The 13,979-nt window shown below is 46.8% G+C and overlaps 1 protein-coding gene across 4 annotated transcripts in view; it reads left to right on the top strand.

The window, feature by feature from the left end:
• The window catches only part of CILK1 (ciliogenesis associated kinase 1), a 39,524-nt gene that overhangs the window by 6,225 nt on the left and 19,320 nt on the right, over positions 1–13,979 (top strand). For all 4 annotated transcript variants that reach the window (XR_005778293.1, XM_040428558.1, XM_040428556.1 and 1 more), the window contains exons 3-7: positions 462–516; positions 1,200–1,321; positions 5,965–6,044; positions 7,002–7,134; positions 7,803–7,974. Coding sequence is in view for 3 of the 4 variants with exons in the window: in XM_040428558.1 (XP_040284492.1) it covers positions 462–516; positions 1,200–1,321; positions 5,965–6,044; positions 7,002–7,134; positions 7,803–7,974 (562 nt within the window). In the remaining variant the exon portion in view is untranslated. The remainder of the gene's footprint in view (positions 1–461; positions 517–1,199; positions 1,322–5,964; positions 6,045–7,001; positions 7,135–7,802; positions 7,975–13,979) is intronic.

Below are 13,979 nucleotides of genomic sequence, written 5' to 3'. Positions count from 1 at the left end.
AGGTTTTTTCTATAGTGTGCAAGCACGGCCAACGCTGGTGGTTTTGCAGGGTGGTTGTAACTATGGAAACAAGCAGTGTATAATGTGGTAAAAAATATAAATCAAGCCAGCAAAGGAAGCAATGTGGACAATCACCGTACATTAGTAATGCCCTGTATTAACTTTCTCTACCTGATAAATGCCATTTGCTGAAGTGAGACAGCCCCTTTAAGAGGAATGAGGGTTGAGGTTACCCTAGGGTGGACATCTCCATTAGAAGGCTACGTGCCTGATGACCTGTCCTCTGGAAGGCATAGACTATGGCAGCCCTATTACGGCTCTGTACAAAGCAGGTGCATAATCCAGCCGCGTGATTTAGCTCAAATGTTTTTGCTTTTTGTTTTTCATTATTGCTAATTCGAGTTAGCATGTTACACAGACATTTTTTTTATCTTCCTTTTATTTAAACTTTTATGAAATAGAATGAAAAGAAAATTTTACTCCTGGGATGAATGCATGAATCTTCGAGAGTTAAAGGTAATTGTTGGGTGTTGTATTTTTGTTTTTTGTTATTTTTATTTTTATTTTTTAATGCACCAAGTAGTACTTATTGTTCTGGAAATGCCCCACATTTCTTTCCTTCTACAGGCACACATTTAATACATTGAACTTCCATAGATCCAGCATGTTTAGGGACTGACTGACTAAATACCTCCATAACTATAACAGTGGTTGTTATAACTCTTCCAGTGTATGTCCAGAGGATAGCTTTCTTCGTTTAATTATATTTAAACAATAGTTCTAAAGCAAGCTAAATTTTATCTTTATCTAAGATATCTTTAATTGGCTTGCTGAACTGAGAAAATGATAAGCCAAAGGGCTCGGAATAGGTTAAAAAAAATAAAAGAAGCAATACTCATCTCACTGTTCTCATGGGTCCCTGCTGGTCTCTACTTCCTGATCTGCTTCAGCACATAGGAAATGCCAATCACGGGCTAAGGCCCTTCACTCCTTGGCTAGTGATTGGCTGAGCAGGCACTTCCTGTGTTTCAAGTCTGGTTCGGGACACACAGATCAGTGGGGACCTGGCAAGCAGCAGGAGATTGGGGAGTTATCACTCCTTTACCTACATTTTTCCCTGCTGGAAAGGTCCTTTAATGCATTGCTAGCTGTTTTATTGTAACCTGTGTTAGTTTTAACACTGTCTTTGCTTGTTTTAGTCTCTGAGGAAGCTCAATCACGCCAATGTTATTAAACTGAAGGAAGTCATCAGAGAAAATGATCACCTCTATTTTGTGTTTGAATACATGAAGGAAAATCTGTACCAGCTGATGAAAGATCGGTATGTGCAGTACAGAGTGATTACGTTGCTATTTGTATGTATTTTAGTTAATGAAATTTCCCTAATTTATGTTACATAACAAAGATATCGAGTGTAATAGAGGCTATTAAAGTGACTGTCCAGTCAGAAGTTCAGAAGTGATGTATAAGTCAGTATCTACAGGGGATGATCCAAGCTCTTGCTCCATAGCTCGGCCCCATTATAGCAGAACTGTGATCTGTGACTTAAAGGGGTTGTCTCATCATGGACAATGGGGGCATATCGCTAGGATACCCCACCGCCGGGACCCGCACCTATATCGAGAAAGGAGCCCTGCAAGTGAAGGAGGGCGCACTGTGCATGCGCAGCCGCCCTCCACTCATTTTCTATGGGGCCAGCGAAAACTATACGAGCGCTGGCTCGGCTATTTCCGTCAGCCCCATAGAAATGAATGGGAGCTGGGGCCGCGCATGCGCGGTACGCTCCCATTCACTTCTATGGGGAGCCGGCTTGGTGGTGGCCGGACCGGAGTCCTCCAGCCACCACCTTTCGGGGCTCCGTTCTCGATATAGGTGCGGGTCCCAGCGGTGGGACCTGCACCTATAAGACAATAGGGGCATATCCTAGCGATATGCCTCCATTTTCCATGATGAGACAAACCCTTTAAAGGGGTTATCCCATGACTAATGTAAAAAATAAAAATCAGACATCATATAGTGCATGACATCAATATGTAAGTCTCAGAAAACCCCTCCAAGGGAGTTGGCTGCCTTATTTCAGTTTGTTCCTGAGAATCTTACCTTGGATGAGGTAATACTGACTCATACATCTTTATTACAACTTTAGAGCCATTTTCTTGATAATTGAAGCAACACCACCCTGTCCACTTTGGGCGCTGCACCCATCCATAAAATGGCTATAGATGGTTGGGCATGTGACAAAACACATCATGATGCCCCTCCATTGAAGCACAATGGGGCAGATATACTCAGAATGGAGTTAGAAATGGCAGTCTTGGTATAAGGTCTATTTTGGGCACAGGGACCTTAATAAATTTGGTGCATCTATAGGCAGTCCGTGCACCAGAAATTCAAGTCTACAACAGCTATGAGCTGGCTTAGATTTGAACTGGCATAAATGATAGTAAATCTGTCGGGCTGTGGAAGATTGCAAAGGGATGAGTGAGGTGAAAAGTTGCAAATATTGCTTGCTCTACAACTATTTTGGGCTACAATATTGTCGATAAGTGATAAAGGCCCCTCATTGTGTCGACTCCCCACATGTGCAGATGGCAGACTTACTAGGTTTAAAGAGACCCTGTCACCAGAAAATGCAGTGCAGTCTGCAGGCAGCATGTTATAGAGCAAGAGTTGCTGAGAAGATTGATATATAGTTTTATGTGACATTTATGCATTTAAATCTCTGCTCTTTCCAAACTTAAGGTTACCCCCAGGCACATCTGTAAGTGACTGACAGCTTTCTATGTATACTGTAAGGGATCGCTCTCTCAAGCAGGGGGCGGCGATGACAGACTCCTCCTCTGACAATGGGGTTAAAGTCCAAGGGGTGCTTTATTTTTGCATTTCAGCACCAGCACAGACCTTAACATAACCAAAAATAAAGACCTTCCCATCTGGGCTCTACATAATACATAGGTCTTCTCCCTAACTCACCGCTAAAGCTCAGTTCACACACAGGGTATCAGGTTCCGACACTCAGCAGGTCAGCTCACCAAGCATAAGTCCCGCACCAGGGGAGAGATCCGGCTTCATTCAGCCGTACGGTCTAACAGCCCTCCTGGCTGTGACCACACAAACCTCTCAGGCTTCCCTCTCTCTAGGCTAGGGTCACTTCCTTTCCCCCAGACTCATACACAGAGGGTTGTTTTATCCCTCATTGATATCACAGCCCGCCGCACCTGCGATCACCTCAGGTTAAAGGGAATACTTGTACTGGAAGGGTGTGGACTGGCAGGTCCTACTACCAAACCTACCCACCAATCCCAAAAAAAATCCAACCCAGAACAGAACGTAGACAAACTTGTCTCAGCAAACTACACTTTGCTGAAACTACTGCAGCTTTCTGGATTTCAGTTATCTCACCCAATTGAGGTATCTGGGTGGGATATACACGCCCTCCAGCATTATACTGTACACATTACCACAATACATACTTAAGGACTCCATATACATTACTCTAATGTGTGGAGCTTCCTACTCTCCCCCAACAGATGATGTCGGAGAAGAAAGGGATCCAGTGCAGTAAATATGTTCACCCAATCCTTTTGTTCTTCCGGGAGATATGCGGCCATCAGAGGTGACTAGTGGTGACATTATGCATTGACTACACATACACATTTGGCCAAACTGGACATGGATTCATATGTGGGAGATAGCTGTTCAACCAACAGCTATTGAATGTCTGTGGCAGCCTTAACACAGAGAATGCTATCAATCACTGATAAGACGCCCCTCTGTACCACCATCAGTGAGTGACAGCTATCTATGTATACACACTTACACAGAGAATGCTATCAATCACTGATAAGACGCCACCATCAGTGAATAACAGCTATCTATGTATTCACACAGGCACGTTTACACTGCATGATGTAATAGCCGATTGTTGGGAAAGAAGCATTCCTTCCCGACAGTCGGCTGCTCGTTCAGTGAAGGAGACCCCTGTATTTACATGCAGTGATCTCCTTCACAATATGAGAACAAGTGGTCGCTAAAGCGATCCCACATCCCCACAGAGAATCATTGTTTCTGGGCGGCAGCGTTTTGCTCGTTGATTGGGTGATCTGCGGCACATTTAGATGGGCAGATTGTTCGGAACGAGCGTTTGAAGGAACAGTCATTCCCGATAATCTGTCTGAAAATTGGGCAGTCTAAATCCACCTAAAGACAAGGGAGACTGAAGCTCCTTTTACATTGCTCAATTCAGCAGATGTTGGGAGGGAAGCGTTCTTTCCAGGCAAGCGTCTGCTTCTCAGTGAAGGAGATGGCTGCTATTACATGCAGCGATCTCCTCCACAGTATGGGGAGGAGCACTGACTAATGTCATTGCTTGTCCCCATACTAAATCGTTATTTGCCAGCAGCAGAATTCTGTATAGACAGCATGATCTGCTGCCAGCAAATGCCGATTCAGCTGACTGCATGAACAATCTCCTTACCTGATGAACGAACATTTTGCTTGTTCATAAGGTAATCGGTGGCAGCTTTACACCGACGTGCGTTATTGATGATCTGCCCGATGTTCAGGCAGTGTAAAGAGGTGGCTCCTCCTGCTCTATAACATGCTGACTGCATTGCATTTTGCGGTGACATATTCCCGATATTAGATTGGACGGGAGAACTTCAGTGGAAGTACACTTTAAGAAATGTTTCAAACTTTCCCTGGTGGCTCAGTATCGCATAAGTGATTTGCATTCTAGGAAATCTGCCTAATTCAGGCACCAGTAGCTACGTTTTTAGGGGCGTCTCTGACAACATGTGGTCAGCTGATTCTGCTCCTAATCGGCAGAATTATGAATACAGCCCTGGGTTTTGATAAAGGTTTTCGCAAAGTATTGATGAAGTTGGTCAACATTTTATTTAGATTATCTGTGTAATGTTGAGTGGGGTTCAACATACACCTGATATACTCACAGATAAACCCTATAAGTCATTCATTTACTCAGAGGGGCTCCTACTTAGGGCTTCACTACAAATAGCATCTAAAAGATGAACTAGTTCAGACTGAGCAACTTTAAAAGTAAGGGTCCATTCACACGTCCGCAAAATGGGTCCGCATCCGTTCTGCAATTTTGTGGAACAGGTGCGGACCCATTCATTTTCAAAGGGGCTGGAATGTGCTATCCGCATTGGCGGATCCGCACTTCCGTTCCGCAAAAAAATAGAACATGTCCTATTCTTGTCCGCAATTGCGGACAAGAAAAGGAAAAAGGCGGAACGCGCATTGCCGTGTCCGTGTTTTGCAGATCCGCAAAACACATACGGACGTGTGAATGGACCCTAAACTGTCACCAAGGTATCTCCCACAGAACTGCCCAGAGTATCATAAATAATTTTTACAAGTGATGGGCTATCCTCAGCATAGACCATCTCCATCTGATCGGTGGGGTCCGACACCCTGCTCCCTGACAATAAGCTGTTCTGCAGTAGCATTGGCGCCAGAAATAACCTGCTCCCCCATTGGCTATTGAATGGAGCTGGTTACTGCAACATTGCTCCCATTCACTTCAACACAGTGGGCAGAACTTGTAGGATAGGCCGTCAATTGTAAACTTCTGGACAACCCCTTTAAAGGGGTTGTGCATTGTTAAGATATTGATGAACTATGCTGAGGCTAGGTCATCAGTACTAGAGTGCTAGGGGTCCGACACCTGGCATCCCCGCCAATCTGCATTTCGAAGAGCCCACGGCGCTCATGTAAGACAGCTGGCCGGCGAGGGTGTCAGGTGTCTGACTCTGGCAATCTATTACTGATGACCTAGCCTGAGGATAGTTCAGTAATATCTAAGCACTGAACAACCCCTTTAACAGTCTGATCATCATACCCACGATGGGTCCCCTTATATTCAGGTTCACAGGCCATTTCTGAGTATTTCAATGGTTATTGCTGTTCACCATGTGTAAACTGTATTTTAATTCTCCACAGGAACAAATTATTTCCTGAATCCACCATCAGAAACATTATGTACCAGATACTACAAGGGCTTGCTTTCATACATAAATATGGTAAGGACTATAAAGGTAAATGATTTTTTTTTTCCAGTAAATTACTGAAGGCCCAAAATGGCAGTGTGATGGCCGTTTTCACAATGACAGTCTATGAGTCTATTTGCACGTCCGTTTTTTTTAACGGACCGCGAATACTGGCCATCAAAAAATAAGACATTTGCTATTTTGTTCATTTTCCTGGCACAACAGCCGCCATACAAGTCAAGGGGGCTGTTTTTAAAGGCTAATTTTGAGAAAGGCACCCATGAAAAAAACAGCTGTAATAAATTGACTGTGAATGAGGCCTGAGGTGTGGAGGCTACAGTTCCTTTTTAATTGTACTAATTGAACTCTTCTACAAAAGGGAAACCGCCAAACATATTAAAGGGGTTCTAATTTTCCTCATCTCTGTTACAAACAGCAACCCTCGTTCAGGAGGATTTCCCCTGTCCTGCATAGCACTGAAAACTTTACTTATGGTGGTGGCGTAGGGAAAATGAATACCTACTGTTAAGTTTCCCCACAATTTACAGCTGATTACTGGGGTGCCCAGCAGGGGAGCAATTTGTAATCGACTTCTTGTCAAGGGCTGTGTCTAACAAGTGGGGATTGTCCAAAAGTGGACTGCCCCTTTAAGCTTTGAAACCTCTAACTTTGCTGAATTTTTGCTGCATGATGTTACACTTTAGAAGCCTGAAGCATCTGTGATCCTCATTGCAACACTTCTTATCTGTACTGTGAAATTGTTCAGCCACGTCAGACACTGTGATGCATAGCCATGTTTTGTACATACAAATTTCAGAATGGACTTTGTGCCATTTAAAATATTCAAAACCATGTCCAGCCATGTTGTTTGCATGTTAACCTGGTAGACCACATTAATGACTATCACACGTTTCTGCAAAATGTTTGAGTGTCTTAATATATAGAGTGAAGGTGGTATTATTAACCCCAAATGTTTACTTGAAATTTCAGGGTTTTTCCACAGGGATTTGAAACCAGAAAACCTCCTCTGCATGGGACCAGAACTTGTGAAAATAGCAGATTTTGGACTAGCTCGAGAAACAAGATCTCGACCACCTTACACAGATTATGTGTCTACACGATGGTAAAGAGGCATTATTTAATTCCAAAAACGATTAAAATAGGGTGTGCGCTACTACTATAAACGGTCCCCTCCAGGTAGACGAAAAGAAACCTAATTTCCACAACAAGTTCCAATGTAAGCCAACTATAGAAACCTCCACTGGTGCATTGGGAAGCGCCCTGTCTGTGGACTCGGCATGTAAAAGAACAGAGTATCAGATCAGAGCCATTCGCCATCCACTCCGAAGTATCGGAGCTGTATCTCTAGTAGATAACTGTATTGCTGTGTGTCAATAGTAATCTTGATACTTTGGAACTTGTTGTGAAAACTAGGTTTCTTTTCGTCTACCTGGAGGTGGCAGTTTATAGGAGTAGTGCACACCTTATTTTAATCACTTTTGGTATTGCGGTCATACGTGACCTTAGTTGGAGGTGTAACGGTCACCACCAGAAAGAAGAGCCAGTGGAACTTTGTATTCTTACAGTAGTTGGGATTATTTAATTCCAGATAAACTATAGTATTGGTAAACCAGCATTTGTAGAACTAGTCACTATATACAATATTCAGTGCTGATCTCACTAAATGTATGAGAAGTAATGTCTATGTCCCCATCCTCCTATCTTATCCATAGGCTGATGTTAGTAATGTGTTATTGTGCCACACTTTACTATTGATTTTTCTATCCACAGGTACAGAGCGCCGGAGGTGCTACTTAGATCAACAAGCTATAGCTCCCCCATTGATATCTGGGCTGTTGGCTGCATCATGGCCGAAATTTACACCCTAAGGCCTCTTTTTCCAGGCTCAAGTGAAATAGACACCATATTCAAGATTTGCCAGGTTCTAGGGACACCAAAGAAGGTGAGACTGATAAATGATGCAGATCTTAGTTTTAATGAAATGGAAAATGCATCACTTGTCATATTCTTATTTAAAGTTATTAGTTGGGGCGTGGCCTGACTGTCATGGCGTAAGGTCGCACACAGCTCCAGCTCCTACAAAATCCTGTGGATATCCTGGCAATCAGCGATTCCAGCGCCGTTATTTTTGCGCCTAAAGACCTCTAAAACGCCCTGAGAGCAGCAGTTGGCCGCAAGTCCGCCTCTGGAGATCTACCGCCATGCCAGTGTGACCGCCTATACACAGCAGGGGGAGCAGCCATCTTGCCGACCGGGTACTCCAGCGCCCGGGCTCTCCTGTGGATGCCTGGGACATCGGCACGCCGATGGTGATTCCCCTCGGCACAGCAGACCTGCGGAGTCAGACGACGGGGGAGAGTACAGCTGTCCGGCACTTACCAGCAGACCCGACACCTCCTGACAGGTACCCGCGCGCTCTCCTTCACGGGTGCCATTACCGCCGCAGCTCCTGGCTCCCCTGCGATCCTTTGGCCAGCACCAGACCAGCCTTCGCTGTTTGGGGACGGAAAGCAGGCTGCAGCTTCTAGACCCTTCTCCTGAGCCAAGTGGCCTCTGAGGGCGGCTTTTGTGCAGAGCAGATCAGTGGCAGTACCAAGTACGGCACCATTATACCCCACAGAAGGGACTGCAAGAGGGTTTTAACCCTTTGAGGGTAGTGCAGGCACCTCCTGAAAGCCACATTTGGAGAGGCTAGCACACTGCTATACCCAGAGAAGTGGCACCATAGTGATTGCTGTGCTTAGCCCTGGCGCTACCTCCTTGACATCCTTTGGGGCCCGCGCCTGCCTATACTGGCGAGCCTGTGTCTTCTTATATTTTGCACCTGAGGGACTGCTACCTATATCATACGCGGATACACGTCCTCTATATGGGCCGTAAGACGGGCACTTCTGGAGCGGCTCTCTCTCCCAAGTTGATGGTCGATACCATGAGTCAGACAGAGGCTCAGGGGGGCAGTGCCCCCACTGATCAGGCGGAGATTGATCTCTCTAAAATAATGGCTGCCATCACGAACTGTCAGACGACCCTCACGGTCAAAATAGACCACGTCCAGGCGGACCTTACCTGCCTCAGACATGACATTGACAAGGTACGGAAAAGAACCGCAGAGGTGGATAGGAGGCTGGGCGAAGTGGAGGATATGACGCAGCGTGGTGATAATAGTGTCCGAACACTCCAACAACAAATTAAAGCATTAATGGTGAAAGTGGAGGACGCAGAAAATCGTAACAGGCGGAACAACATCCGTATCATGGGGTTACCTGAAAGGGCGGAGGGCCAATCCCCGGAGGACTTTGCGGAGCACCTTATCAAGCAAACCCTGACCCCCCATTAATTTGTCTGTGAATTTTGCGGTGGAGCGGGCCCACAGGATTCCCACCAAACCTTTGCCGCCTGGGGCCTTGCCACGTCCTTTCATCCTCAAAGTCCTGAATTATAGGGACCGGGATGCGGTGCTTGCTGCTGCCCGTCGCCTGAAAGACATTCGCTTCAATAACACTAGGATATCCTTCTACCCAGACTTCTCCTCGGAGGTCCAGAAACAGCGGAGACAGTTCACAGCAGTGAGGGCTCGACTACGGGAGAAAGGCCTAGTCTACGCTATTTTGTATCCCGCGCGTCTTAGAGTACAGGACGGTGACTCGGCAAACTCTTCTCAAAGTTCTAGCATCTGACTGGCTCGATCGGAGGGGCTGAATATATAGGGACTGTCAGGTGGTGAGATTCTGTCTACACTTTTGAAGATGGCCAAGACACAGGGAGGGGCTGTGTTCAACAGAACTGTTCCACTTCCCGGGGGTTAGTTCAGTTTATCCCGGGGGGGTAGTGTTTAGAACGGGTCGCCCCGTTTTTCCAATAGGTAACTACTAGTCTTAGTTTGGGTTTCTGGGCTCAGATAGGTTGGGTGGTCTGGGCAGGGAGGGGGGAGTTTTTGTGGGTCTTGTTTCACCTGTTTCATATCTGTTTTATGTGTTGGTGTGTTGTCTTGTGGTATAAGTGTGGGTGTGCCTGGCCTGGATGTCCCAGGATTTCTAGGATTTATGTGGTCGGCTTTGTTACATGATGGCTACCTGTAATTTTATCTCCTGGAACGTCAGGGGACTTAATGACAAAGTGAAAAGATCACTTGTATTTAATTACTTGAAGAAATTTTCCCCGGATGTGGTCTTGCTGCAGGAGACCCACTTGAGAGGCCAAAAGCTGTTGGCATTGAAGCATCCTTGGGTAGGATCATCATTTCACGCTGTTTACAGTAACTACGCTAGGGGGGTCTCTGTCCTTGTGTCTAAGTCAGTCCCTTTTCAGCTACATTCCGTGCAGACTGACTTGTCTGGGCGCTATGTAATTGTACATGCTGCTATACGGGGAAGAGACTACATAGTGGTAGACATATATATCCCCCCCTTTCAAAGAGGAGTACTAGATGACATTATGGGGAAGGTATCAACTCTACCGACTGACCTGCTAATTATGATGGGTGATTACAATGCAGTGCTGGACCCAATAGCAGATGGACTTCGTCCTCAGGTCTCGCCTAATAGGTCACTTGTAAATTGGGCTGATGCACATGATCTGACTGAAGGCTGGAGATTTCTCCACCCAAGTGACCGTCAATATTCCTGTCACTCGGCTCCTTTTGATACCTTTGAGATGTTCTGTTACATTTAAAATCTTTTCCATAAATAAATACTATTAAAAAAAAAAGTTATTAGTAAATGTTATGTCATGGCCCAGGGGCGTAGCTAGAAATGACTGGGCCCCATAGCAAAAAAAATTTATGGCCCCCCCCCTCCTGGATCTCCCACCCCCACATACCTCTCGGACCTCCCAAGCCAACATCCCCACACCACACTATTAAAGGGATTCTGTCATCATATTTAACCCCTTTAACCTAAACATATGCTCATGTCCAGACTAATAAGAAGAATCCGAAGCTGGCCTTATTAAACCTCACTGTGGCTCTATTTGCCCAAAAAACAGGTTTTTATAACCTGTCAATCACTTACTTAAGGTGCCCAAGGTGAGGTTCGTTAATACAGGGTGCCCGGCCGCACCCCTTGCCTAGTGCGCAGGCGCGGCATCTGGCAGAGGGATGGGGAGGATTGTGGAGGCGGCGCTGAGCTGTAGAAGGCGGCGCTGAAGACAGGGAAGGTGGCGCTGGGCACCAGACGGCAAGGGGTGCGGCCGGGCACCCTGTATTAACGGACCTCCCCTTGGGCACCTTAAGTGATTGACAGGTTATAAAAACCTGTTTTTTGGGCAAATAGAGCCACAGTGAGGTTTAATAAGGCCAGCTTAGGATTCTTTTTATTAGTCTGGACATGAGCATATGCTTAGGTTAGAGGGGTTAAATCAGACAGAATCCCTTTAAATAATGCAGCTGCGCCTCCCAGGCTTGAGCAGATATATGTGGGAATATGGATTAGGGAAGATGCTGAGATCTGGCTGTACCTCACTGTGAGGTACAGCTGGATCTCAGCATCTTCCCTATTCACACATATACCTGCTCAAGCCTGGCAGGCGCAGCTGCATTATTTAATAGTGTGGTGTGGTAATGGTTAATGGCGTTGGCGAAGACACAGCCACCTAATCCTATCTGAGGGGTCTGTGACCCCTTAGATAGGATTAGGTGGCTGTGTCTTCGCCAATGCCATTAACCATTTCCACACCACACTATTAAATAATGCGGGCGCAGTTGTGTGAATAGGGAAGATGCTGATATCCGGTGGTAGCTCACACACAAAGATGAAATAACTCCAGTCTCCTCCACTTGTCCACTTCACTAGTCTCCAGAGTGACTCCAGTTGCAGTACTCCAGTGTCCACATCTCTCCACTGACTGCCACTGCCGCCTGCCGCTTCGGTCGGAGACTCAGTCAGACTCAGTCCCACTCCCCAGCCAGCCCTCATCTCAGCCACTTGAAGTTGAACCAACCGAACTGTACCCCGTACTGCGCATGCGCCGCCCGCCGAGCCAGCCAGCCACCGACACTCCAGCAGCTCAACTCGCAGCTTCCTAGTACGTGCCGCTCCTAGTCTGCGACCCCGCCTCCTCCACTTCCGGCGAACCGCCGCCCAGCCGGTTTCTCTACCTCCGCCGGCTCCGAGTCCGACCGCCCACTATCACAGCGCCACGCCCGGCCCACTCGCCACATTATTATTATTTTTAATCCTCACTCGGCGGCGGGCCCCATAGCCATTGCTATGGCGATCCCTACGCCACTGTCATGGCCACATCATATCCAATCCTTTACTTCTAAACAGGTGCAAAGTACCTGCCCCCCAAAATGCTTGTGCCACTGCAGCCCAATCAACACACTGAATAGAGGAAGTTCAATGGAGGGCTGCATAAGCTCTCTCTAAGCCCTCATGTGGTCCCCAATGCACGGGCAACGTCCGTGCGGTGGCTGGGATGGATCGAGACCCATTCAACTTGAATGGGTCCGTGATTCATCCGCACTGAAAAAAAATAAAACCTGCAGCTCCGGATTGCGGACCCATTCAAGTGAATGGGTCCACATCCGTGATGCGGGGAGCACATTGCGGACCCGCTGTTCGTGGGCCACAATACGGCCACGGCCGGACAACGGCCGTGTGCATGAGGCCTAAGAGTCTCTGCTGTTTTCGCTGTCATGTAATGTGTACAAGGAGCTCCGATGTGCATGGGGATGGGAGAATCGGATCAGGCACATGGAAGTTCAACGCCCTATCCCTTTGTTCTACCAAGAGATAAGCCGTGTCTGGCATGCAAAAACTGCTGACAGTGGAGTATTACAATTATCTTTGGAGATTTTATCAGGATTGGTGAATATGAACTTTTATTCTGCTCCCGCAAGTTGCACCGGAGGCAGAGCTTCAGTGTAAAATGCACTGAACTTATTCACATCCCCTCCCCTTTGTTAAATGACAGCTGTAGCATCCAACCAGGAGACCACTACAGCTGTCACTCAGAGCAGAGGGGATGGGCTGTGAAGCTGCTCAGTGCAGAGAGCACTTCACAATGAAGCACCACCACGGACACTTGGCAGCAGCAGAATCTGGCAAAATAAAAGTATTCACGCTACTCCTGGTAAGGGTACTTTCACACTTGCGTTAGAGCAGGGGTGCACAACCTTTTTTGGTCTGAGGGCCGCATTGTCACATGGCTCTATTTCAAGGGGCCGCTACACAGGCCGATGTAAAGTGACTGGGGAGGATTGATCGCTATCACAGTCATTCCTCCTTCATTTAGCTACATTGACTATCAGTAGCACATATCTGATCACACAGAGAGATGTGCGGCACGATTATACCGCCAGTTATTATGAGTGAGTGTCCCTATGAAGACGTTTTTCCAATAATTGACCTGAATATCTCGCTGCTGGCCCTTGAAAAATACTAACAGTGGCCCCGTTTTGTAGTCGGGTACAAATTGATGGAAGTCCGGGCCAGCAATACCATATTGTGGCACATTATACCGCCCCACAGTTCATCACACAATACTGCCCCCATGAGCACAAAATACATCCCCAAAAACTCTCACTGGCTGGCCGTGAGGAGGGCCCAGGCAGCCCCCTGGGAAGTTTCCCTGTGAGATCTATGGCTAATCCACCCTGGCTTAAAGGAATTTCCCAGTAAAAATTTATTTTCAACATGTTCTGGCAGCATGGCCCCTTAAACCGAAGAGTTATACTTACCTGCTCCCGGCACTGCATGGCCATGGTCACATTTACCTCTGCAGCCAATCACTGGCTTCAGCGGTGATGTGGCCACAAGCAGCGTGTCACTGCTGCAGCCAGTCATTGACTGGAGCGGTGTATGTGACCATGGTCATGCACGGACAGGTGTAAAAGGGCAGGAACCGGAAGATGGAGGCAGCGGGGGCAGGGCGGAATGGAGCAGGTATAAGTATGCATCTTCTGGTTCAGGGGCCACGCTGCAGGAACTTGTTCATAAATCAGTGATT

This window comes from Bufo bufo, chromosome 4 (genome assembly GCF_905171765.1).
Source record: "Bufo bufo chromosome 4, aBufBuf1.1, whole genome shotgun sequence".
Taxonomy (NCBI): domain Eukaryota; kingdom Metazoa; phylum Chordata; class Amphibia; order Anura; family Bufonidae; genus Bufo; species Bufo bufo.
The sequence above is the reverse complement of the archived record's forward strand: the minus strand, read 5'-3'. Positions and strand labels throughout refer to the sequence as shown.